This window comes from Asparagus officinalis, unplaced genomic scaffold (assembly GCF_001876935.1).
Source record: "Asparagus officinalis unplaced genomic scaffold, Aspof.V1 AsparagusV1_Un106, whole genome shotgun sequence".
In the NCBI taxonomy this organism is placed as follows: domain Eukaryota; kingdom Viridiplantae; phylum Streptophyta; class Magnoliopsida; order Asparagales; family Asparagaceae; genus Asparagus; species Asparagus officinalis.
In genome coordinates, this window is record NW_017972372.1 from 186,474 (window position 1) to 205,036 (window position 18,563).

Genomic DNA, 18,563 nt, shown 5'->3' on the forward strand with positions numbered 1-18,563 from the left:
TGTTTGTGGGGATCTGGCGTGTTGGAGGGGAGTTTTAGTACTGTCGTATATTTTACTGATATTTTTGGATTATTATTAGATTTCTTTGATCTCGATGTTTTGTGTTTATGATTAGTTTCACGTGACTCGTGTAAATACAAAAAACCCAGCGAATCAGAATATTTGTAGGGGTTCAATACAAGCATCTTATATGATATTCTAAATATACTTTTGTCCATTTATTTGTTTATTTATTTTTACTTCGAATCATGATGAAATTAGCTTGTGGTAAGACCCCCTTTTTTTTGCCATAATAATTCGAAATTTCCTGCACCAACGCATCTCTACCTAGGAATTTGAAAATCTTCAGTTCAAATTACTATTTCGATACTACCGACAACAAAGCTTTATCTCAAACTTTGACATTCACATCATGTACATTCTCTCTCATTCAGCTAAGGGTTGTTTGGTTCGCTGAGAAATTAAGAAAAGCAGATCATAGAACACCCATGTGAGGGTGTCATACTGCCCAAAATAACTCATTTCTTCTGTTTGGCTGAGGGAGGAAAAAAAAGAGAACGTACATGTGAGACCCACCCATCAGAGATGTGATATTCGCTATGTGCCCCAAAATAAAGAAAACCCATTTTTAGCCAAAAAAATTTAAAACTAAGCTTGAATATAGAGAAATGGGCCCCACAGCCTATTTTTCGGTTTCTCGAAAATGAACCAAACAAGTCCTAAAACTCATTTTCTCTGTTAGATTAATGCACAACATATACACAGAGGCATATGATTAGATTAAAAGCAGGGATAACGTCGACTAAACAATTCCGCGACAGATAAATTACTTCGCTTTAAAGCTGGGTTATGCCGACATACAATGTTACATTAAACGCTGGGCGCTTCTAGGCGTCGGACTTGACGCCCAGCGCTTAGTCGTCTAGACGGGCGTCTAAGCGGTTTCTGGGCGTTTTTTTTCTTTCTTCATTTAAGTGGTGGTCGATGAGGTGAGGTTTTGCTGAAGGTCAGAAGAGGTAGTGAAGATGTTCATATTTGGAGATTAATGGAGTTTGGAGGACGTGTAGGCTACGACACATAAAATCACAATCAAAGCCTACAGGATGCAATCCACATAAGCAGACAATACTCCCCTAAACACTCGTAAAATCTAGGTGGGCAGCCTAAATACTGCCTAGGCGCTAAGCGCTAGTTAGGCGGCCTAGGTACCGCCTAGGCCTAGGCGTACGTCTAAACGGACTAGGCGGGGGTTTTTTAAAACAGTGCCGACATAAGTGGGAGGATACGGCACAACAGAAGAACGAACAAGTAGGTATAAAGCACATGTCAGTAGCGGTAGCCTTAGATTGAAAGCAAGCAATTGAGTACACAAAATACAATTTGTTACAGGGAGAAACATTAAAACTCCAAACTAACTTATGGAATTCTCTCCGCAGTCATATACTTTAACAAATCAGTTTTGTTCACCAGAAGGTGGCACTGCACTCATCGGGCCATTCTGCACTGCACGTCTCAGTTCCCCAAGAAAATCCATCTGGTAATAATAATGCACGCATAATATCAATATGTAAGAATTGTTATTATTATTATTATCTATTACTAAGAAAAGCCTTCACTTTGGTCATGTGTCAAACTTCTAAAAACCCACAAGCTTCCCCTCGAGGCATATTATTCTTTCAACTCATTTAAGGGGCAAATTTGGAAATTTAAAAAAAATAACAAATTCTGGGGGAAAAAACCATCACAGCGTTATCAATCATCATGCCCAATTTTCTTCCATTTCACCCCTCGTGCGTACATGGATGAGGGAGAATAAGAAATAGAGGTGGGTTATTTTGTTCTTGAATTTTTCGATAAAGACACTAAAACTGCAATTGATGCTTGGCATTATAATATGTAAAAATTCAATGGATCACATTGTGCTTAATTCTTTATAAGGTAACGCAAATGACTAGGCTTTCTGATCAACGGTTGATTCATTTTTTTATTCTTAGTCTTTGTAGATTATTATGGTCTCTCTCTCTCTAAAACCATATAATAGAGATTATTATGGTTATGATGATGTAGTTGGTAAGGTGCAGATGATTGGATGCATTAACTACAACTCAACTCAATTATGGTCCAATATCTATTTCCCTTTTTTTATGATTCTTTTCTTTTAATTTATTATAGACTTTAGACAAAAATCATTTTCTAATTTAATCTCCTTACATGCCTCACACTACAAATAACAAATGTCATGGTAAAGATGCGAATAAAGAATCTCTCTCATTTCATTTTATTCGAAAAAGAAAAATAAACTAGAAGCTATTCATAGTTTTTATACTGTTAAGTAAATTGGAAAAAAAAACTTTAGGTGATGACATTCTATTGCGATCAAACTATATAAGTTTAGTCAACAAATATGTATTGTATCATGCATGCATCGTGTGCACTAGAGTACTAGTGATATATAATGAAAAGGGATAAGCTACTAGTAGCAGCCTAGTAGGCTAGATTTCAAGTCTGAGACCCATTCTTTCTCTCAAAATATAACAATCTATTATTACTATGATTAAGAAAAGTTAAAAGCTAGTATAAATATCCTCACAATTTACACATAGTTTAAGAATTATGAAAAGGGCAAGCTAGTATAAATCCAAATACTACCTTTTAACTCTATTCATCCATGTTCTCCATACCTATACCTATTAGCCAACACTAACCATCTTTAATAGCCTACTTACTCATCCATCCCGTGTACTTCTCATTATTTTTAACCTCAAGGTTGAATTGTGTATGCACGCGTAGGGTGCAAAAGAAATACTAGTAAAAATAATAATAATAGAAAGGATAATAAAATGAATATGTGGAAAATGGGGAAAGAAAAAGACCTGTGTAACCTGATGAGGAAGTTTCAAGTGTCCCCATGATGAACCACTAGCTCCAGAATACATAAGGGGTCTCTCTGATGCCAGATCAAATCGTTACAGATCAGCAATGCAAAATTCATATTACATATTTGCATAGACTATTCGGAAATGATGAAAAAAAAAACAGCAAAAATATAAGTATTAAAGGTTTCCCTTCCTAAAGAGTTCAAATGTGCACAATCTGATAAGAGGAGAGGTGGTAGTTCTTCTCTTATTCATATTATTATAGAATTAATAGGAAAGCCCTTTACTACTAAGTCATATGCTCAGTTTCACGTGTCCTGTTACTTCTTCAAAAACTTTGTTTCTGGAAAAATGGCAATCAATTTCAACAAGCTTTATCGATGAAATGATGGATTGCTAGTTGTTAAGAAAGCTGCTTCGGTATCATATACTGGCTATATGGACTGTGAAACCCTAGTCTGCAATAAAGCTTCCATGATGAATATCACATGCTATTAGGCAATAACATTGAATTTAAGTACATCCTTTTGCCACAAGCCAAGGTTTCAGTTCATCAAAACTATTTACTGAGCCTTGCTAACACAGGCCTAAGGGCACCCAACTGAAGTTTCTTTCCTGATGCGGGTTGTTTTTTCGGGCTTTTTTTTGGGGTTGGCTGGTTGGGGGGGGGGGGGGTCGTATATAAGTTCCCAGGTGCTTTGACTGATACAGAGCAAGTATTTCCTCATTCCTAGTTTCCTAGCAGCCTTTCTTCTAAGATGGGATAAAACTTCGGGAACAGATTTAAAGACAAATATAGAACAGAAGGATATAATAGAGAACAGAATGATATAATAGAGAAGCAATGCAGTAATGAAGAAAATGAGCAGATTTGGATAGGTAAACGTGGAGGGGTCGCAAATTGACAAGGACCGGAACAAAAATTGCACTTCTACTGTGTATATAGCCCAGAATAGCATGCAGGGAGACTCAGCAGTCCCTTTTATTATGTTATAGAGTGAATAAGAATGTACTATATTTCATTTAACTAATAATTACAAATGTAGTAGATTCCTCTTAACTAATAATTACAAAATTGCCTAATTGACAAGCTAACAAGGAGGTACATAGAAATTCCAGTAATGGTGATCACAGTAAAGAAATTGATTAGCTTATCAGCTATTTTTCTTGACAGCAGCCCTATTAGCTTGACAACATATAAAAGGAGATTTTTGCATTCCCTAACTTGCAATAGAGAATTTCTGTGCTTTGTTTCTCATGTACAGATAACTATATCTGTTACATATAATAATATGCGATTAGCTCCATGTTTAGGTGCAGCATATCTAAGCCATACTGGGGGAGTCTAATTAACATGTTACCCAGTGGATGCATCTCAGAAATGCAGTAGTGCCGCTGGCATAGGAGGACAATCTAACTCCGTGGAAGCAACTATGAATTATAAGAAAGCATACTCATGTGTCATACCTGATAGGTCTACTGATGGATCGTTATGAGAGTTCAAAACAGCAGCCCAACCTACAGAATACATAAATAAAAAAATAACTGCATCTTAATTAAGTATTATGCATAAGACAAAAATAAAGAATATTTAAATGAAATTTGATCATTTACTTATTTGATAATCATGTAACAACTTGCATGAGCCAAAATCTAGTGATCCACTAGCCACAATGTGCCCTATTCGTTTATATGTCCCTAACTTCTTACGATTAGAACTTAATGACAGATCAAAGGTTAAAGAATAAAATAAAAAACAGGTTCTTTTGATTAATCTAAAAGGCATATCTGCTAAGCATCTTCTAATTTTGAACTCTACAAAAAGGTTCAGGTTCAAATAGGAGACCGTCAATTGTTCGTGGTGCCCTATTTTACATGGATGTGGATACTGAGATAGAGCACGTACAGTGGACATATAAAACTTGTGAAAATCAAGATAAGTGTCTATGCTCCATAATGGTACCCGATTATAAATTGGGATATAGTTAGATAAGCTCTCAATTTGTAATTAGACAAATAGATAGATCCAGAAATTGCTACATTTGAAAAGGACAGACTAAAGATACCAATTTTATCAGCAATATGTGCTTGGTAATTCACATTACAAGTACTAATATGCGAGCTTTATGGTACACCAAAAGTGCCAACACAGTTTACCTTTTATTGATGATGATATTCCGATTAGTGATATGCCAATAATGAAAAACAAGATATGAGAAGACCAGATGCAAAAATAAATATCCAAGTAATCCAGCTTGTGCATGACTTAGTTTGAAGGTGACAAAAACATGAATTGGATTTTATCTATGGTTCGTAATTATCATTTCTTATACGATACATTGTCAATACTTAATTTTTTTCATGGTATAGACTATGAAAAAAAACATCTAACAGTGAACATTAAAAGCTATTCCAAAAATATACACTTGGAAAATGTTAATCCCTTAAAAGGTTTTTGTAGCAGTGAATAACTGGTAGATCCTCTACTCCTGCACTGCAGCACGCATTTCTAAACATGCAATATTGCTGCACTGTCAAAAATAGGTGTCTTGAAAGCTGTAATGCATGGCATGGAAACACAAGCAAGCTATGTTGCATGGGTATGGGTAAGGGTCTCGGTAGAGGCGCGGACATGGGTACGGAACAAGACAAATTTTTAAAAGATAGGGTACGGGGACACGACTATATAAATATTTATATACACCTATATTATATAATGGAATTAATAGCTTATATGATAACAAGGATGATAATTAAATTTCCCATAATTTTTATCTTTCTTCTATTATGTGGATTATAAATCGAAAAATCACTAGTTTTTGAACTAGACATCCAAACAACCTTTCAAACATAATTCGGATCCTGAACTATGTCCAACAAGTTTCAAGAAGTGAATGTGAAGTGTAGGATATATGTCTATATCCAAAAAATGTATGACAAGTATTTTAAATTAAAACATGTATTGTATAATTGAGTACATGCCTGAATAAATGTATGCATATATGCAAGGAGTGCCCAAGGAGTTTGGGTACGGGTACGGGTCGTATGGCTTCAAATTAGAAGTACCCAGGTAATATAGCAAGCAAGAGATGTATTAAAGTTATAAAAAACATATTGCATAACACTCTTATATATGCAATAGAACGTGTACGCGCATGTCCATTGAGAATGCTAGCATGCTGCAATTCCATGGCGAGAATGCTAGCATTTAGTGCCATTTACATGAATCTTCAAGCAATAAATAACAAAACTGAAGTCTTACGTTCATTTAACAGTTGCGATGCCTCACTGCTACTGCATCCATTGAGAGGTATCAATCTAGGACGAGCAGTTTCCTTTTGAATATTGTTAATTCCAGCCTCCCCGTGATCAATTGCAGGAAAATTCCTGGAGTATGATCCTTGACCCTTCTCACCTTCAATTCCATGTGGGTAGTTTACTTTCTCAAATTTTTCTGCAGAAGAAAGTTCCAATTATGGTAAAATTTGGACTTTCTGCAAGTATATAATTGTCCACATATGTGAGTATATAGATGAAAGGAATCGACATGTCCAGTTTTGAAGTACAAAAACTTGCTTGCTAACAGAGTAGTGATGATAAGTTGTCAATTAATAAGTAATACAACCCATAAGAGAACGAGAAACAGAATTCATGAAAGAAATAAGAAAAAGAATGCAAATCACTAATATTACGTCTCATTGTTACCATGTAACAATACATGTACCTTTTTACTGAGAAAATAAAACTATGATTTCCCCCCAAAGAATTTGCATAATTTTCGTTACTTATGACCCAACGATGGTAATGATGATAAAGAAAAACGCTTAAGGGTTCCTATTAAGTCAACATTTAGCCTCTAGGCATACAGTTTGAAGCTAGAAAGCTCAATAAAGAGGGATTTTGTAAAAGCATTGTAGATTTTGTTTTGCTTAACCAAATGGTAAAAGTTTATAAGACCACATGCTACATGGCTCTTTCATCTTAGGGGTTAATTAGAGGATACCCTATAGCAAATGCTTCATAGAGAATGGCTGTCTAGAGGCTTAAGACTATGAGAACACTTGGTAGCCAAGTTCACTTAGCGGGACGAACTAACTGTTGAGCAAGACAGTACTGATGATAATTCTTCAAAAAATGAATGAATGAATGAATGAATAAATTACTTGAACAGCGTGGTACCTTAAGCTTTCATCAGACCAAGGAATGATCACTCAAGTTTCCAGTTCGTAAAACTGTAACCAACTCACTGGATTATCAGAAGAAAGGTTACAAATCATCTTCAAAGGCGACAAGTGACAAATCACAACTGGGAAAGAAGTTATTAGCTATGAGGTGGAAAAACATCCGACTTGATACTCTGGAACCCTCTTATATGCATGTAAAATTAGGCAAAAAATTAATAAAAAATGAAATGACCCAATCATGTTTGTAAGGTACTGGGATTGTGTACAGGTTGAAACATCAAATACTAACTTAGACCAAACTTCCATTGGTCTTGTTTGTTAAGTAAAATTGTCGCTGGATTAATGCTAAGGAATGCTGGAAGAAGAAAGAATGTCGGTACTAGTATCATTATTGGCGATGGATCTCATCGGATGCTACTAGTTTTGGTTGGTTGTTTCACCTCAGCCAAATCAAATGATCTACTGTTGAGGGCGCTATTCTGAGAATAAAGGCTTTCTCATTTTGATAACTCAATGGGTGGACGTGTAGCTGACAATCTTGTATTTGATGGTTTAATCTCTCTGTCCCCGCTATAGTGTTGGCACTAGTATTGTTATTGGTGACGGATCTTAATGGTTGTTCCACCTCAACCAAATCAACAGATCTTCTGTTGAGGGTGGTTTTTGCGAGAACAAAGGCTTTCCAAGTTTGATAAATCAATGAATGGAACTTGGCTGACAATGTTATATTTGATGGTAGTCTCTCTGTCCCGCTATAATGTTTCCAGTAGCCAAAGACACCCTACATAGACAAAAATCACAAAACCTGTGAAATGAGCCTTAAGATCTACTGTCAGAAAAGTCCATTTTGTGATCTCATCACTTCACAGGGGCAAGCATTATAAGTTATAACCTACGGCTTTTTAGTGAGTTCCATGAGTCGGATGGAAAAAGGTTTATTGTTTCATCCACATCAACAGAGAGGGCGTTTGGCGACATTACCATTCTATGTATTACCACTAGCATATTCTTACCACAGTAATTCATACCTACTCAAATCTATACAAGTCAAATCCAGATCTTAACTTTTAAGATAACAGTAAGTTAAAAATAGATCACTATCCAATCTGATTTGGTTTGTATCGTCTCTATCCTAAATCTTAGAAGTTTGCCTGCGCTCTATGATAGTTGCCACATTTTTCTATGGAAGAGATATAGCAACTATGGCATGACAAGAGACGGTGAACAATATCCCCTTAACTCTAAAGGCGTCTCTTCCTTTTTTTTCCCCTTCTTTTGGGGATTGGGGTAAGCAAAAATGGATCAAAAACCAAAATTTTAAACTTAGAATATGTTCCGTGAAGGCAGTGCCAGAAACATTTCAGGTTTGGATGAGTTTTGCAACCTCGGTGCAAACACATTTATCCAACTCGAGATACGAAAACTGGTGTGGTCAATCCCACCTAGGTAACCGAACCAACAAATAAAAATGATCGCACGTATGGGAAATAAAAGGTCCTCTCCTTAATAAGACCATTCCATAATCATTTCCAAAATCTCTTAAATCTCTACGAGTCTCAACCAATAACCACAAAAGAATTTTCTCGCAAAGTAAATTTGTTTTAGGGGAGCATATTACCAGTCAAAAAATACTGGTAGCGATCCAGACGAAGGCTAAAAGCTAATGTATCTTATGGTTGTTTCCTAACACTTCAACAGAACATTTGACCATTTTTTTTTGGGCGAAACCCCGAACATACAAATCTTCCTCCTGACAAAACAAATACTTCACAAACTTCAATCTCTCTCATGCATTTTCCAATTACAACCTCCATTATCGCGTATCTCACTAATTCCAACAAATACTCACCACTTCAATTTCCAAACCCTAGCCCGAGAAACCTCTACAACGATCAAATTGAACAATGACAAACACAATAACCCCAAAAAAAGATCCATAAAATGAGTACCTGAGGATTTCCGGCGATTGAGAGAACGATTCCTGGATCGAATCGAATCGAATCAAGAGTCAGCAAACAACTCAACAAGGGCAAATTCGAACTCATAACGGGGCGGTGAGCTTACCGCTGAGAGGGAGGAGCGTATCGCTTGACTGCGGCGGCGGCATCGGGAGGATTGCTGCTCTCGAGCATCTTCGGCGGATGCCGGCGGCGGTGAGCGGACCGCGGGAGACTGGATACTCTCCCCCTCTTTTCGCTTTTTTAAGGACAAAAACTACGAAGCTATCGAAAAGGGAATTCTTTTTTTATTGTGATCCGGTGCTCCGCTCTTATTCCGTCAACTCCGGCTAAATGTTGGAAACGCCCCTGACTTTTAGAAGATTATGAGATTATCCCCAGTAACTTTGAAAATGTCAGAAACCCCCTTTTTTAGCTTCAAGATTTTATAAGAGAACCCCTTATAAGTATCAATCACATATTTCACTAGAAAGAAATAACCCAATACCTAATTTTACCTATTATTATGAAAATTTTACAATTAACACAGGGCTATTTGTTGGGTCCTTTTGTTTTGATGATGATTTACAAACAATTTACATCTAATGTTGTTTGTCTAGTGTTTGTGTTTTGTATTTATTCTAGGCAAACAATAAGTTGGAGGATGGATGGAATCGAACATTCACGATCATATCCAATGGAGGTTGGCGGAATAGTGGAGTGAAGCCATGCAATTCAAGTTGAAGATCCAAGTTCAAGCTTCATCCGCAAGTTTACCAAGTCGAGCTCATTAAAGACCTTCATCAAGTTTGGGTAATTTAGTTTTAGGTTTATACTTGTATGTAGATATTTTAAGCTCATATTAATTACAGACACGTATTTGTTGATTTTATCAAAATATAGGTGTTTTTGATAAAATATTATTTTATTAGTTTATAGACTTTAATATCAGTTTATATCAATTCATTAAATCTATAAAATTATTTTACAAAAGTTTTAATATTGTGTTTATGTCAAATGACAAAAACAAGTATGTTTAGTTTTCATGTTTTTGGACATATTTGAAAAATGATGAGTTTTCACTATTGAGAAGTGCAATTCCAAAAATTCTTTTTGTAACATGTTCATTTACATGTTTACAATGATTTTCCAAAGTTTTTTTTTTATTTTTTTGGAATTTATTTGCTATTTTTAAAGGTACTTCAAAAATCAAAATTTTGTTTTAAAACAGACTGATAACCTGTTATTAGTCGACTGGTCAGTCGACTGATGACATCAGTCGACTGATGAGTCGACTGAAGAAATCGCCTAGAATGTCAAATAGTTTCTATTTTGTTTTGGTCGACTGATAAGGTCCGTCAGTCGACTGATGAGCTGGAAAACGCCTCTAACGGTCAGCTCATCAGTCGACTGACTCATCAGTCGACTGATGGAAGTCGTCAGTCGACTGATGGCATAACGGTTAGTTTTTTCAGCCTTTGTCATGTTTTGGTTTTTTGATCTTTTTGCTGGGGTTTCTTGATCTTTGGGGTTTTCTATAAATACCCCCTTATACCCAACTCTATTTTAATAACCAAGAATATTTTAAACAAGTTTAACAAGGGTTTAAAGTTTGTTATAATTTGTTTAAAAGAGTGTTTAAGAGTTTTGTTTGTGAAGAGAATTTCACAAGAGCAAGTGAAGATCATCTATTGTGTTTGAGCATCCAACTTTTCTCCCTCTTTCTCTTGATCTATAGAGAAGTTTTTCTAAACTCTATTTCTAGCAATTTATATGTTTGAACTTAATTTACATAAGCTAGATTTACATTGAGTTTAGTTTTTGATTTATTTATCTCTTTGTTCACACACAACCTACTGAGCTTATTGTATTTACATTCATAGTATAATTTAGGTTGTGGGTTTGTGACTTAGAGTGTGAGCTTATAATTTACATTCATAGTATAATTTAGGTTGTGGGTTTGTGACTTAGAGTGTGAGCTTATATTGTGTTCTCACCTTGTTTAGAGAACAAATCTTTAGGTTGTGGGTTTGTGACTTAGAGTGTGAGCTTATATTGTGTTCTCACCTTGTTTAGAGAACAAATTATTTGTTGATTTGAGTGCTTAATTGTGAGATTCACTTTGTATTACACTAGTGCACCAAGAGGAGTGTGTCGTGAGAGACGAGGTTGTTCCAAGAGGAGTGGGGTATGTGGTAATGCCTAGAGAGGTTGTAATTCCTAACACTTGAGGGAGACACGGGCTAGAGACCAACACTTGAGGTGGTAGTTAGTGTAGTTACATTGTGAGTGATTGTGAACGTTGATCGGTGAACGTTGAAAACCGACATTGTGAGGTGTAAACGTTTTTCGGGTAAGCGTAGAAAACCCAGTGTGATAGTGAAGATCTCCTCGAGGTGAGGAGCGGAGACGTAGGTCGTGGGGACCGAACTCCATGAACATATCATTTGTTTGTGATTACATTGGCACACTTATTTTTATGTTCATATCTTATATCGTCTTTGTATATTGCTTGTTGTTTATATTACCCACTATCTAGTTTAGCTTATTTACCCTTGTGTCACTTGTATATCCTTGCGCATATATTTGTGATATATCATTCTTGCTAGGATATATTTGTTAAAAAGTTTTAATTTGACATAAATCGGATTAGATTAGCATAAACTCTATTCAACCCCTTCTAGGGTTCTTTCCTAGTGACATTAGGGTACTTTCACTATCTAATAATCGTCCAAAGTTTTTTTTTTTTTTTTTTGGTGGGGGAGGGGGTTCTCATATTTAGCCTATCAACTGCATTTGAATTTTTTTTTTGTATTAGTACATTATCTATAATATTCTGAAATGAGCCCCTTCTATTCTGAAATTGCTTAATTCCTCTGATTCTTATATCTTGTTTGATTGGAGGGTATAATTTGAAACCAATTATAAGAATTGGGGGATATAACAGCAATTTTAATGATTTGGGGGAACTGTTTTGCACAACTTATAAGAACTGGAGAAAAGGGCAATTTCTATGATTTGAGGCCCTAATTTCAATCAAAATATAAAATGTCAGGGTTCCTTTGGTTAGGCCTAGCGGGCTCCCACGGTTTGGTGAAGTATTGAGTCTTCATGTAAGTACCCACATTATACTTAAATTTAGTCATTTAAACAAAATCAATTTTGTTTGTTTCGAGGATATTAACTTTTTCCATTTTTAGACACTTTACAGGTTAGTACGTCAACTATTCCTTTTGACATAAAGAAGTTCTTGCCTTTATTTAGCATTTTTAGAGGAAGATTTTTACGTGGAAAGTGTTGAAAGAATGTAACTTTGCCAATGAAAATCACTGAACGTGAAATTTAAAAAGGGAAGAAGGTATGAGCTACCAGAAATTAGATGATAGATTAATGGTAAGGGGCTGTTTGGTTCGTTTCCTAGATATAGGGAAATGCAATTCCATGTAAAAAAACATAAGTTTCGAGTTTTCCAAACTTTTCTAAGAAATAGATTGTTTCGGTTTGGTTCGCACATAAAAAATGGTGGGAAACCAATGCATTTACTTTTCTTGTGTTTGGTTCGCATGGAAAAAAAAGGAAAACTTTTGTTGGTTTGACATTTCCCACTTTTCTTGTGTTTGGTTGGGTTTTGAAGTTTGTAGGAAAAAATGTTTATGGTCACCATGATAAGATTACCCCCATTATATACAAATTTATTTGTGCTCGTTATATGAGGTAATCTTAATCATATAAAAGTTCAAATTTAACATGAACAAAGCATAGCATCAGAAAATTTGTTGAGTCCATCAACCTGAACAAATGGTCATGCTCATGTGGATTGTTTTGAACAAATAAGAATAGTACCCGCCGATAATGACAAAACTGATGTGGTCACAAACTGAACATAACCAGACATGGTATAGCATCAACAATATATGCATAAAAACTGGCCGAGAACAAAAGCACAACACAACCGGTCTCCACAACACAACCAGGCTCCACAACACAACACAAAAACTGGCCGAGAACAAAAGCACAACACAACCAGGCTCCACAGCGCAACCAGTCTCCACAACACAACCAGTGCAAACACATACATGAACTTTTAATGTATGAATTTTACTAAACAACATGAAGACACAGGCTAACTGTTGTTCTCACACTCAGAGAAGTCTGTATACATACGCATATATATATCACAATATGAAAAAAGAAATTGGACCAATTGGATGCAATTTCTGATAACAACAGGTTTATGAAAATCCTTGAAATATCACAATATAAACTTACATATATTTCCATTTGTATTTAAGTCTCAAGTCATAAAAATCTACAAAAAAGGAAGCAAGAATCACCTGCAAATGGCTCTTCACTTCATTGGTGAGTCCATCAACCTTCATCAGCTCCCTGATCTGCTTCGGCATCCCAACTGCAAATATTCATCAAGCCACACCAAAAACCATCAGATACAATAACAAACAACACTAACATCAAAACCAACAAAAAATATTTGCATCCATTAAAACTCACCGTGAGATACACCGAGCTGTTGCAGGGCATTCAAGAACCTCTGATGATATCAAAAACAACAAACAACACTAACATGTGCCCACAAAAAACTGAGCAGGAAAAAATCCAGAAAAACAGCATATGCACACCAAACTGAACGCAAACAGATAGTAATGGTCACAAAGCATATGCACACCAACAACATCAAGAACCAACAAACAACATCAAGTAATCAGGGCATTCAAGAACCTCTGATGGTATCAAAACCAACAAACAACACTAACATGTGCCCACAACCAAGCTCACAACCAACCAACCAACAAACAACACAACCAGCCAACCAATAACATGTGCCGACCAGGAGTGAAATTGTAATAACATGTGCCTTTTCAGGCTCACAACCAGGCTCACAACCAGCCAACCAACCAGGCAAAAACACCACCAGCCAACCAACATATAGAGGCAATATGTGCCCATAAAAAACTGAGCAGAAAAAATTCAGAAAAACAGCATATGCACACCAAACTGAACGCAAACAGATAGTAATGGTCACAAAGCATATGCACACCAACAACATCAAGAACCAATCAGGAAAACATCAAGTAATCATGAGTTGTTTACTGGTTATGGATGAGGGCTTAGAATTTGGTCAATATCATCATTGTTAGCCATCCAGTACAATATCAGTAGATATTGCAGGTTGCTAATCTCAGATATAATGACAATCATCATAGCCTAAAAGTAAATAGTCACCAATGTAGAATTGTTTCATGAAAACTTACAACCCAAAAAAACAGTGCCTGAAAACAAATCTCACGAACACAAAACTGAGCACGGACACCTTAGAAAACCTGAACACAAAGGAGGCTGCACAAAACAGAACCAGGCTCACAACCAGGCCAACCAACAACATCAACCAACCAACCATCCAACCAACAACATAGCCACGGGAGCTCGACGACGAGCACAAATAACAACCAAAAAACAGCCACGGGAGCTCGATGATAAGTTATGAAATTAACAGAAAACTTGCATAGATCTTCTGTTGTGCAAGTAAAACCAGACCCATGCTAGCCTGGCCTGAAAAAGAAGCATATGGGCATGTGTTGTTGCTTTTTCTGCGTAGGGAATAGACAGTGCACTTATTTTGTATCTTCAAGAAGTTACAAGTAACTCATGAAGAAAGGATCAAAAAACTCCCATAACATCATTGTGGATGTTTCTTTAACCACTATATGTACAAGTTGTGATCTTCATATGCGTTTATTGACATTCAAACCTCTTTCCATCTAAATGTGTTAATTATGAAGTATTAAAAGCGAAGATAAACTCCACCAGGAAAACAATATTTCCCACACAGTTCAATGCTATGGTTAGTTACGTGCCCTATAAAGGATCAAGTAATGCTTAATGGCACTTGGCAAGTACAAAGACCTACCGTTTATTTGGTCATACAGTTCAAAACCATGCAAATTAAGAAGGTCAAAACTCTTTCTCCTAGAAAAGATCGAGATAAAGATGAAAACTAGTAAGAGTTTTGCTATAAAGAATTGCATTCATCTTTAAGACACAAATAAGACGGAATCACAATTATGAAAGATCCACTTTAGCATACTGAGATTACAAAAACAGGATTATTTATATGAATGTGAACAAGATGACAATATCAGTGTATTCAAGACTTGAATTTTCCGAGTAGCATGAAACTCATCTAGACATCACATTCACTTCTCATATCAAGTAGTCCTTCGGCATAGTAATTGTAAAGTAATAAATAGATCAATAACACTTTACTTATATATTTACAAGTGCCACTAGAGGACGTAGTAATGCAAGTTATGGGTACATCGCATTCTTTGACAATTTGACATTACCCAACCTACCTAGTGAAAGATTGAAATAAGTTGCATGTATAAAATCTAAGACAACATAAAAACAACATGCCACTCTGGTGAATGAAATGAACCATCCGTCTGTGACGGTCCTCGTTAGTAAAAATTCAACAAAAATAAAAGTATTGCATACCAAAATGCAGAGAGAACAAATATAAAGAACTAAACAACTGTATTCCTTTACAAATATAAAGAAAAATGAGATTCTCAAACAGCTTAAAGTTGACAAAAGGAGAGAGAGAGTTTCCTGCTTATTTATTGTATCCTTAAGTCCATAGAATCCACAATTCATTTGGTAATGAAGATATGTTAGCCAATAAACTATACTCCTATATAAAGAAATAAATCAGAAAGATCAATTTGCCTAAGTGCATTTCACAGTAATTATTTGCATGAGCCTTGCTATTCAATTAATTAGAAATTGAAAATTTTGCAAGCTACTCTAAGTGCTCCTACTCCTTCCATACCTTCTATAATCTCCAAACATCTCAAATTATTTCCTGGAAGCAGTAATTTCATTACTTATGCTTTGGCTGTGAAACTACAAGCAAAATCTACCAATGTATGGCCGAAGAAAATAGCTAAAAAGCGTAGTCTATGACAACTATCAAGTATTCACCATATTTCAATTAACTAAAATTTGTGCTAAATTTGGTGCTAATTCAAGAATAATCTCAAAAGTGATTAGTTAATTAATTGCATAAAATGAGCTTCGACCTCTGCATCGCTTTGTACGCTTAGTTCTTCCCCCATCCTCTCTCGTTCAGGGCGAAGGATTCGGGGATTGAGACCGGTACTTGGTTCAATTTTGATAAATATGAAAAGTAAGCACGAAATCCCAGGCGAAAGACGAAAATCAAGCACGAAACCCAGCCGCGGGAGATTTCTGGCGGGAGGAGAGGAAGGAGGTAACCCAAGCGTCACCAAAGAAATCAACGAGGGAGAAAAAATCCGAGTTGGCCAGCGGTTTCGTCGATTTCACTCGGTTGGGGAAGGAAATCGGGGAGAGAAAAAAATCCTAGGTGGCGGAATTTTCAGCGACGATTTCCCTCTTCAACCATAGCGAACCAAAGCAATGAAAAGAAACGAGTGGAAACAAAAAATCCGACGTGGAGAAGGTGTCAGACGCAGAAACCCGTTTCCACCAGCCTTTTAAGGGAACCAAACAGCCCCTAAGTTCAAACCACTAGTCCATCAAACGAACGAGTCTCATCATCCTTTATCTCTTAGTAACTCAGTTAACAAAGTGAATCATCAGCTTATAGCCAATAATATTTTAAAATTTTCCATGGTTTCAATCTCCTGGTTTATTATGCAACGGAAAATGATAAGGGCACACCCCCAATCACAACCTCAACCACACCCCCTCTCTCATTTGCTATAATGCACCGGGTCCCACATGGGATTTTAAAAATTTTAAATTCCATGTGGGACCCGGTGCATTGTAGCAAATGAGAGAAGGATGTGGTTGAGATTGTGGTTGGAGGTGTGCCCCTAGTGCCACCCTTATGCAACAGCTTCATAAAGCTTTTTTTTAAGGGCTAAATCTTTATCTTTGTTTAAAGCAAGTACATAGGCCAAAGGCCTATGATATATATTTATACTAATCAATGTGAATAGGTTTAGCACCCAAGAGTCACCCTCACTTAATGGGGTGTTACATCACCATAATGGGGTGTGAATGGAGGGATAATGAGGGGGAGGCCAAAAGCCTCCCTCATCTCATAATAAGATCTAATATTTTTTGGGATATTATTCTTTGTAGAGGTTGCAATTAGCCAATTATGACGGTGATCCGCTAATCATATTCAAATTCTACTCAAGCAATCAGATTTTATTAGTAACTAGTACCTAACACGTATGTTGCACGTAGTGCATAATAAGTAAAATATATGAAACTAAAATATTTGAAGGACGTCTAACATTACGCTGGCCATGACTTTTTTCGAGAATAACATAGTCATTTATTCACCATGAATTTATTGACATCTATATTAGTTTCTCTCTCTATAAATTTGGATACTAACATAACTAATTGAGTGATGTTTTTTTGTAAATTATAGGTGAAATCGGTCATAGATCTATTCGTTTCCTCTAAAGAAAAGCAGTACAATCTTCCCACCGAATGTAAACACAAATCCGGTTTGTGATTTCTCGGTGTGGGGATCAGACCTGTAACCTGCATCTTAATAACCAATTAAGGTGGGAGACCCGATGTCATCGTCGTATTCAGTGACGTGAACGGCAATATCGAACGCAAAGTCGTCGTCGACGACTGTGCGTCGTATTCAGTGACGTGAACGGCAATATCGAACGCAAAGTCGTCGTCGACGACTGTGCTTTTTCTGTCTAGTACCTCCTCAATACGTACAAAATTTAATGACGTTTCTCCTATTTGTTCCTCTTCAGGGGAATCTAGGAGTGGAGAGGAAGCTGGTCTGAGCTCAGTATCCTGTGTTGGGTTCATCTTTATTTCTCCAGGATTTTTTCTTTTACGAGGGACTTTGTCCTTCGAACCTGGTGGGCGTCCTCTTTTCAATTGAGGTACAGCCGTTTCTGCTGCCAGCGGATTGCATCCATCTTTGGGGATGTCAATCCTAGCTGGCGTGTTGACAACAGGGACGTGTGATCTGATAATCTTCTGGTTATCAGTGAATTTATCCGGAAGTAAATGTACTGTATTCTGAAGATGAAGAATCTTCAGGATCTCATCTTCACATTGACTAGTACGCGGATCATAATGAGACAAAGTCTTGGTGTTCCAAGAAATGGTCTTAGAAGCATCAGGCTTCCTGGACTGTGTGCCAAGTTTAGGAAATGAATCCTCAACAAATTCACAATCATCAAGACGTGCTTTAAATGCGTCACCCGTCTGGGGTTCAAGGTATCTTATTATAGAGGGCGAATCAAACCCTATATAGATACCCAAACGACGCTGTGGACCCATTTTGGTCCTTTGTGGAGGAGCAATTGGGACGTAAACTGCACAACCAAACACTCTCAAATGTGAGATATTTGGAGGTGCACCATAAGCAAGCTGCATTGGTGACAAAATATGACCACCAGAGGGTCGTATTCTGATAAGCGAAGCGGCATGCAATATGGCATGACCCCAAGCCTCAACAGGCAACTGTGATTGCATCAACAATGGACGAGCAATCCATTGCAATCTCTTAATTAGAGGTT

General features: G+C 36.6%; 1 protein-coding gene and 1 long non-coding RNA gene across 2 annotated transcripts; both read right to left on the minus strand.

Annotated features, from left to right (window-relative positions):
- Positions 1–1,309: 1,309 nt before the first annotated feature.
- On the minus strand, positions 1,310–9,309 carry LOC109827270. The gene is made up of 6 exons (XM_020394255.1): positions 9,125–9,309; positions 9,010–9,041; positions 6,139–6,330; positions 4,344–4,394; positions 2,874–2,947; positions 1,310–1,534 (listed from the first exon to the last, which is right to left on the minus strand). Exons 1-6 carry the CDS (start codon positions 9,190–9,192, stop codon positions 1,454–1,456), a joined length of 498 nt encoding a protein of 165 aa, XP_020249844.1. The 5' UTR covers positions 9,193–9,309; the 3' UTR covers positions 1,310–1,453.
- A 3,892-nt stretch (positions 9,310–13,201) lies between these two features.
- On the minus strand, positions 13,202–16,084 carry LOC109827281. Its single transcript, XR_002243383.1, has 2 exons — positions 13,507–16,084; positions 13,202–13,405 (listed from the first exon to the last, which is right to left on the minus strand). It is a non-coding gene; the product is annotated as an uncharacterized LOC109827281 (long non-coding RNA).
- Positions 16,085–18,563: the final 2,479 nt, after the last annotated feature.